The sequence below is a fragment of the Phyllostomus discolor genome, chromosome 8, assembly GCF_004126475.2.
Source record: "Phyllostomus discolor isolate MPI-MPIP mPhyDis1 chromosome 8, mPhyDis1.pri.v3, whole genome shotgun sequence".
Classification (NCBI taxonomy): Eukaryota; Metazoa; Chordata; class Mammalia; order Chiroptera; family Phyllostomidae; genus Phyllostomus; species Phyllostomus discolor.
The window spans coordinates 41,432,028-41,441,342 of NC_040910.2; the positions used below are offsets into that span (position 1 = coordinate 41,432,028).

The 9,315-nt window shown below is 43.5% G+C and overlaps 1 protein-coding gene across 2 annotated transcripts in view; it reads left to right on the forward strand.

Annotated features, from left to right (window-relative positions):
- LOC114503633 (adhesion G protein-coupled receptor E4-like) overlaps window positions 1-6,808 on the forward strand; it is a 34,658-nt gene extending 27,850 nt beyond the window's left edge. For both annotated transcript variants that reach the window (XM_036032286.1, XM_036032287.1), the window contains 4 exons: window positions 432-523; window positions 2,063-2,243; window positions 4,259-4,354; window positions 6,136-6,808. In XM_036032286.1, coding sequence (XP_035888179.1) covers window positions 432-523; window positions 2,063-2,243; window positions 4,259-4,354; window positions 6,136-6,228 — 462 coding nt within the window. In that variant the 3' untranslated portion in view covers window positions 6,229-6,808. The remainder of the gene's footprint in view (window positions 1-431; window positions 524-2,062; window positions 2,244-4,258; window positions 4,355-6,135) is intronic.
- The last annotated feature ends 2,507 nt before the right edge of the window (window positions 6,809-9,315 follow it).

Here is a 9,315-nt window from a genome sequence, read left to right on the forward strand (position 1 = left end):
GTAAGGAAATACAGCCTGATGTGATCAACCCCCTTACTGGAAATACTGTTGCTTGTGTCTTTCCTTGGCTACTGCATAAATAACCCTGTACTGGACATTCTTTTTAAAAATTCTATATTCATGTACTCAACAAATATTTAGCAAGTATCTATTCTGAATAGGATAACATGTTTTTCTGTTGGCCAGGGACTTTCCATTTATATCCATCATCCTGGTTTGAATGATAAATTATGTAGTCACCCTGAGCCAAGTACCAAGCACCAAGTGCCACAGATTATATGCCTTGAGCCATTTAGACCAGAGCATATGTCCTACCATCCTTATGAAGCCTGTATCTTTTGGGGAAGGATTGTTAGGTTCGCCTCAAGTTGGATTGCATGACATGGCCTCAAAAGAAAATTCTAACTTAATTTTGTATGCTGTTTCCACAGATAAACTTCACGTTCTACTTTCAAATTCTGTGGATTTTGAGAAACAAACTTTCCTCCCTCAATAAGGAGGTTTCCACCATTCAAGATACCAGGTAAGCCCTGGCTGGTGTGGCTCAGTGGATTGAGTGCCAGCCTGAGAACCAAAGGGTTGCTGGTTCAATTCCCAGTCAGGGCACATGCCTGGTTACAGGCCAGGTCCCCAGTAGGGGGCATGTGAGAGGCAATTACACATTGATGTTTCTCTCCCTCCTTTTCTCCCTCCCTTCCCCTCTCTCTGAAAATAACTAAGTAAAATCTTAAAAAAAAAAAAAGACACCAAGTAAGAAGGTACCAGAATCAGTGGCATTTACTACAGGACAACTCTGCCGGAAAGAGAGAACCCCATACAAAAGTGACATAAAATTTCCTGGTAGTGTAATAAGGAGTACATGAGGGAAAAGTTATAGAAGTAAGAACTATAATTTTCAGGTAATTTCATGTATTCTCTCATCTCTTTATTCAGTAAATATTCACTGAGTGCCTCATTTGTGTAGCCAAGAGTATCAATATTATCCTTTTATCCCTGAGAGTCCACCCACTTTTGGATTCTATTTTCCTTGGTTGTAGAAATAATTCTCATTAGTACTGACTTAAATTATTAAAAACACTGCTGGCAACTCATATTAACTAGGAACTCCATAGATGCTGGGCATTTACCAAGATTGATTCATTGAATGCTCATGACCAACTTCTCTGATGGTCAGTACTAACATCCCCATTGATAATAGGAACAAATTGCTCATCTTACCCAAGAGCAAGAGCCTTGCATTGGTGAGTCATGTGAACAAAACTTAAAGGAATTTCTGTCTAACTTCAGACCCTGCCCTTGATCTCATGTACTTAGGAGACCAATCTAACCACTCTGCCTCAGTTTCTTTGATCCTGGAGGGTCAGAGTGTCCCCTTGTCAGTGTTCCTCCATACTTCTACACACATACACACAGAACAATGTGCACACACATTTACACACATCAGCTTACCTAGCCAGTGGCCATCAACAATGCCACTCTAGACACAATTTTTGTTTGAAGAAATCCAACACTGTGTTATGTTCTGAATGTATGATATCATCATCATCTACATTTTTTCTTTTTAAAGATTTAATTAATTTATTTTTAGGCAGAGGGGAAGGGAGAAAGAGAGGTAGAGAAACATCAATGTGTGGTTGCCTCTTGTACACCCCCTACTGGGGACCTGGCCTGCAACCCAGTCATGTGCCCTGACTGGGAATTGATCCAGCGACTCTTTGGTTTGCAGGCTGGTGCTCAATCCACTGAACCACACCAGCCAGGGCCACATTTTTTCAATAAAAATTTTCAGAATGCACTTTCTACAAATCCTTTAATAAGTCCAGGTAAGAGACTTTGCAGGGAAATCATTTCCAAGGGTAGAAGAAAGTGTTATTTTCAGAGGCAATAATTGAAAACACAGGCACTGCCAAATCTTCAAGACGCATACCTTTGTGGAACCACTTAACCACCTGAGGTTGTTAGGAAGTTTCAATAAAGTGAAGCATGCAAAGAACTGCGCACAGTGCCTAGCAAGCACTGAGTCCCTCATGAATGGTAGTAATTTACTCTTTTTCCTTTTCAGGGTCATGACATTTAAAGCCATTGCTCAGCTGTTTATCTTGGGCTGTTCCTGGAGCCTTGGCTTTTTTATGGTTGATGAAGTTGGGAAGACAATTGGATCAGTCGTTGCCTACATGTTCACCATCATCAATGTCCTGCAGGGGGTTTTGATCTTTGTGGTATACTGTCTCTTTAATCGCCAGGTAAAGCTAATTACTTTGTCTCTGAGCTTTATTGAATAGTTGTTTATTTCTTGTTCTTCTGTGACCTTTAATATTTTGAGGTTGTCTTGACTCTGGGAAAGGAGTTGAGTTGCTGCTTGGGTTTTTGCTGTGTGCTCTGGGTTTCATTTAGTTTTCTAACATTTACCATTTGAGCATATCTCTTAGGATCATGCATTCAATTGCTCAGGCAGCCATACAAAATAGCAGAGGCCTGTTGTATCTTAGACAACAGATGTTTATCTTCTCAGAATTCTGGAGGCTGGAATTCTGAGATCAGGGTGCCACCAGTTAGGTTCTGGTGAGATCTGTCTTCTTCGCTTGCCTACGACCACCTTCTTGCTATGTCTTCACATGGGAGAGAGATTGAGAGAGAGCTTTCATGCTTCTTTCAGTAGAGACACAATATATTGAATCGGGACTCTATCCTTATGACTTAATTTAACCTTAATTGCTTTTATAAAGGCCATATCTAAAAGTCAGTCACATTGCTGGGCTAGACCTTGAATATATGACTTTAGGGAGTGGAGGACAAACTAGTTCATAGCACAGCATGTCATCAGTCAGGATAAGGTAGATTCTGCTGCAGTGACAAATAGTGCCCCCACCCTTAATGTCAGGGACTTACAACAATAAGATTTATTTCTTGCTCTTGCTACAGAGCTACATGCGCTACATTGTCTTCATCTGGGGATGCAGGCTGAGGGGCAGCACCCATCAGTGCTCTCATGGCAAAGGGAAAGGTGATCACGGCACTGAATAGCTCAGCTCTCTTTCATTGGCCAAAGCAAGTCACATGGCCAAACCTGAATTCACTAGAGAGAGGATGACTAATCCTCCTGCAGTGAGGGGTACTTCATGGAGGGCACTGGCATATTTGGCAAAATCTACCATAAACTGAGTTTAATCCTAGTTTTTCCACTGAGTGGGTTGCTTGTGAACTTGGGCAGGCTGCTTCCCTCTCTGAGCCTCAGTTTGCTCATTTGAAAATGTGGCAGTATCTATCTCACATCAATAATTAAATGAGATAATTCAATGTCAATTCAATATTAAGCTCCACACAGTCCTTGCCATACACCAAGTTCTCAGTGAAGGTCATTATTATAATTTTACTCTTCACAGAAGACTGGGAACAGTTTTCCTGGCTTTTTTCCTTTGTTAATGAGTGGAACTACCAGCAATTAAGATGCAAGTGACAAAATGACATTTTAACACTTCATTAATTTCTTTTTTGTTTGTTAGTGCCTTCTTAATGCTTAGTACTCCTTACACACAGAAGTAAAGTACACCTTAAATGTTTTGGTAAATTAATGTTGAGTATTAACTATTCAGATGTCCTTTATAATTTTAAGGAGGTTAAAGGAAGACAACTCATGGAATCACATCGGTGGTTTAATGTCAGGGCTCTGGAGGGGGAATGACAAGATTTTGAAGGCTGGTTGTGTGGCTTTAGACAAGTCAATATATCTCCAAGAGCCTCAATTTCTTCATCTGTAATGGTGACTGGGTACAAGAAGTTCCTTACTGATAGAATTAAGTGATATATTGTACATATGTGCATTCAACATAGCTAGTTTTTATCACCATCACAGTCACCACCATCATTACCTTTGCTGTCACCATCATCACCATCATGACCATATTCCCTTTCATTATCACTACCATCATCACCTTTATAACCACCACCCTGTGCTATCTTTGTCACCACCGCCTTCATCGTCGTCACCATTATCACCGCCACTGTCACTTTAATCATTATTGCTATATATAAAGTCTTATGGTCCTTGACATTCAGTAAGCACCTTTTCTATGACTGAGGAAGTCAAATTTAAATAAAATAAATCAACACAAGCATGGCCAACATTCCACAGTAAACCAATGGGAAGAGCTGTAGAGAGCAAGGCTGGGCATTCGCATCTTTACTCTCCTATTTTAGGGTCCTTCCTTCGGAGCCAAACTCTGAATGTAATAAGCCTCCATGTACCTCCCACTTGCAGGTGCGAATGGAATATAAGAAGTGGTTCAGGGGGATGCAGAAAGGGCTTGAAATTGAGAACACGGAGGTCTCTCGCTCTACTGCGCACACCAGAGTGGTAAGCCCAGCCTCTCTGCAGTGCTGTGTACTTGTCTGAGCCCAGCATCTCGTGCCACCATGCTCATCTTGGCTTCCTGACCTAATAGAAAAGAGAAATTGTGTTAGGTTCCTGCGTTATGAAGCTGAAGTTTCTGGTTTTTGAGACACAAACCAGAAAAGCTAATCTTTCTTTTTCTCTTTCTCCTCCCTACTCCTTTTCCCATTCTCTGTACAGCAGTCAGAGTGGCAGTGAAACATGCAAATCAGATTATTTTATTCTCCTACTTAAAACTCTGGCTTCCTGTCACATTTAGAATCAAATTAAACCTCATAACATCACTTAAAATTGGCCCAACATCCCTAGTCAGGCATATTGGCTGTTTTTCAGTTCCCTGAGCTTCCCAGGCTGATCATCACTGCCTCAGGGCCTTTGCACCAGCTGTTTCTTCCACCCCATCTCATTAGTGCTCACACTTCAGCTGAAAGGTCCCCTCAGAGATGGTTTCCCTAACCATTTATTCTATGCTTGTGTCACTCACTCTGTCACTACACTCTATCTTAATCCTCTGCATAGCATGTCTCATTATATGGTATTTATTCTAAAGACATCAATGTGGTTGCTCTCGGTCAATCTCCACCCTCTGTAAGTTTCAGGACTTGGGCTGCTATTGTTTCCCTTTTGCCTGGCAAAGTGCCTGGCCCATGGACTTAATTTGTTCTGAGAGTATAAACTTCCTGTTTAAGGGTGAGGAAACCGAAGCCGAGAAAGCTCAAATGGTTTGCATAAGCTACACAGCCAGTTAGAGGAATCTGAATTTTCCTTCAAAAGCTGGCAACTTTCCTTGGTTGTCGCGAGCATTGTTACTTCAAATGAGCAACCTTTGGGGCCAGCGGCTCATAGAACATGCAGTTTCGCATCAAGACTAATTCTGCCTTGTGGCTGCTGACTGTGTCCTAATATGACCCTGTTTTCACAGTCACCCTGTGGCCGAAATCATTGGCGGTCAAAGGATATGTCGATCTGATCTGCCCCAACACACGTGACCAACAAACACAGGTCACATGGTGGACTCCACAGTGTAAATTCTGGGCTTGCCAGGTCTGAGTTTGAATTTTGATTCTTTCAGGTTCCAGCTGGCAGGCACTGGGGAAGCAGCTTAACCTCCCCCAGCCTCCTCATTAGAATGCCTGACTGAGGACAAAAGTCCTGAACACAAAAGCACTTTATGCTGAACTACGTCAGCACCACTTTTTATTAATTCCCAATGATCAAGAGTCAAAAATGTAAGAACCCAACACTAGTGACAATCCTTTATCTTTGAACAGTTTACAATGAGAAAGCACACATTCAACCTTAAAATCTTTATTAATGATCTGTAGCATTTAAGTGATTCATCACTGTCGTGTTAAATGGAGTCGAAGCTCCTGGGGTCGAAGCCCAACTACACTACGTTCGGGCTCTGCAACCTTGCACGAGACACCGAATGTCTCTGTGCCTCAGTATCTTCATCTGTAAAATGAGCATAATATCTCGTCATGAGAATAAATGGGATCGGATGTGTTAAGTGCTTAGAATGCCACCTGACACAGTAAACACTGCAAGTGTTTGTAAAAAGATAAAATAAGTAAAAGGCCATCTATGATGGGGTGGGGGTGCTGTAGAGTCAAATAGTAGGACCGCTTTATTCAGCTTCGGACCTTAGAAGTTCTAGCTTGTCAGCCCGGTGCCTGATGGACTTTTTAACTTCCGAGGTGTTAGTTTCTCTTCAGCCTTTTCTCCATATTATCTCCCCCAAATAGGAGGAACCGGGGAAGTCAACAGAATTCTTTCACAAAGGAGACACTGCACCTGCCCAGCCACAGCCTGGGACTCATCCTGTCACTGTTTTTTGACAAAAAACAGAAAACTGAGCTGCTTATGGATGGCACCCTGCTGTGACCACATGTGGGTTGGACAAATGACATCATCTGTATCTTTCCTGTGAAAACCAGTCCTGTCTCCTTCCTCTGTTTTGGTTTCTATTGCCAAACAAGGCTGACTTTGAAATTTTGTGGTTCCCCTTGAAAAGCTGAAGTTTAGGGGGATTATCATGGTTTTTAAAATCATGCAATTTCAAATTTACATGTATAAAACTTGCATAAAATTAAGCGTTTTTCTGGACAGTTTGGCACAAACTATCCAAATTCATGTGTATAACCCATTCATTAAAAATTCCATTGCTAGGAATTTATCCCAGGGACATGGTGATTGGACATGCAGATTCAGGGTGGTGTGGACACAGGGAGGTCTGATCAGACCACCGGGGAGGAGCAGGGAGGGGCTGCAGGAGGAGGCTCGCCAGCTTGCTGATGCACCACTTTCCATCCCACTGTTGCCATGGAAACAAGGTATTGATCCATCAGGACTGTTTCAGTAATTAATGGTATATCAATAAAATATAATAAATAACATGCAGTCAAGTTTTTAAAATGAGGCATATTTTCATGTGGGTCATGTGGAAAAGACCATGTGCAGTTTGGTGAATATAGTGTAATATGACAACTGAACACACTTTCTTTTTCCAAAGACCAGAAACTCAGACCTGAACTATTCTCTCAGGCTCTTTGGGGGAGTGGATGGGCCGATGTACTCTGAGGCTTGGGTCCCCTGGGCTCAGGAAGAAGACAGTGGTCCCAGGCCAGGGCCCTGGTCCTGTGTGGTCTCTTTTTCTGAGGTGCCCACTGCTTCCCAAATCCAGCTGTGCTTCTGAGGCTCAGGTCCTCACCTCCACCACCCTGTGCCCACCTCCCAGCCACTCTCTGCCCGGAGAGATCCTTCCAGGTCAGCCCTTCTCCTCCATGGACTTGACTCTGAAGGAGGCCCCAGAACAGCCTCTGCTGCCCCTCTCTCAGCAATGATTCCTGTATTTTGCCACGTATAATGTACACTGTTTTGCCAAAAATGTTGAGGGGGGATGCGTATTATACATGGGTAGTACCTGAAATATCTTGTATTTGTTCTGGTGTTTCATAATTATTTGTTACATAAAATTTCTTGTACCATAATATGTTAAAAAATAAAGGCTAAAATTCCTTATAATATAAAAACCAAGTCTCTAAGTATAAATAAATAAATTGAACTAAAAAATCAAAATGCAAGATTTTTTCCCTGAAGGTTTGTGCCAAAAACGTGGTGCGCAGCATACATGGTCAAATACGGTACCTACCACAGGCATAATAATCCCCGTGTGCAACGCACACAGAAACATGCCTGTGTGTCCACCAAGGAAATGGCCGTAGGGCGCAAGGTGCATCTCAGTGGGAGACCCGACCAGGGGGAACCGTTGAGCAGGGCGTTTGTCTCTTGTAGCCTGTACATAATTCTTGGAGCATCATGGGGATGCTTTCAGCTCCCAGGTCAGAGGCCTGGCCCTTCTCCCCAGGGTCCCAGGGCCATTCTGCCTGTTCAGAGTTGATCGCCACAGCTTGTCTTTCTTTGCCTTCATCTAGAGGCAGTCGTCCCGGATCTGTGGGATGAAGGGCGCAGGCAAGAAGTGTGTGTGGGAAGAGGGTAGGAAGTGTCTCACAGGGACAGAATGCAGACATGCACTAGCACGTGGAGGCACACCCACACACTGTTTTTACTCTCGGCCTTTTTGACACACAAGTGTGGCTCTAGGCTCTCAGCCTTCACCCTGCACCCACCTCTCTGAGCCTGGGGTGGCAGTGGGTGGCGGGGTGAATCCCGGGGCTGTTACTCAAGAACAGCCTCTCAGGCTTTTTTTTTTTAATTACTGCAACCATCATCACTCTCTCATCCTAGAACATTTTCACCACCCCACAAGTAAACAGGCTTCTCGCCCACCTCTAGCCATCACTCCCTTCTTCCTCCCTTTCCTCTTCCAGCTTCTCGCCTGCCCTCACAGACTCTGTGGGTGCCATGCCCCTGGCATTGCGGGCTCTTGCCTGCCCTGCAGTGCCCCATGATTTCAGTGATAACTTTCTTGGAGGGGGTAGGGGGAAGCAACATTATTTATTTTTTAACAAACGAAACTGACTTCCTCAGTGTATGAAATACATAAAAGTGTTTTGATTGAAACCGAAGTGGGCAGGGGTGGTACTGCAGAGCCCTGGCCTTCTCTGGGTACCACCGGAACCCACGGGACACACACCAGGCAGGGCCACTCTGCATCTCTGTAGGGACCCAGCCCTTCCCTTTCTGTGTGAATGGTGGCTCCATTCTGTGCCAGCGCCCCCACACACCCCTGAGTTTGTCATTTGTCAGATGCACACATGGCCACCCAGCCACCTGTGGAAGTTGAAGATGAAATGTGAACAATGTAAGTTCAGCCTTGGCTGGTGTGTCTCAGTGGATTGAGTGCCGGCCTGTGAACCAAAGGGTCGCTGGTTTGATTCCCAGTCAGGGCACATGCCTGGGTTGCTGGCCAGGTCTCCATTAGGGGGTGTGTGAGAGGCAACCACACAGTGATGTTTCTCTCCCTCTCTTCCTTTCTCTCTAAAAATAAATAAGTAAAATCTTAAAAATATAAAATATATAAGTTCAATGGAATTTTGTTTCTTTAACCTTTGTCTTTTTACTCCAGAACAGTGATTCCCAACCAGGTTGGTTTTGTCCCCCAGGAGACATTTGACAAAGTCTGGAGACATTTTTGGTTGTCAAAACTGTGGGGGAGTGGAGCTTCTGGCTTCTAGTGGGTGGTCAAGGATGCCTCTAAATATCCTGCAGTGCACAGGACAGTCTCCCATGACAAAGAATGATCAATCCCCAGACATCAGTAGTGACACGGCAGAAGGTCTATCCTGGAGTCCACTAGAATGAGAGGCTGGACAGCTGTTTCACTTATAAGGGTCTGTGTCTGACAGGAGAGGTTCACAGTGTATTAAATGATTTAATGTATAGGTATTTTTATTTTTGTGTTGTAGATTATATTTCTATGTTGAAATATGATCATATGCCTAGAAAAAGTCTGAAAGGATACA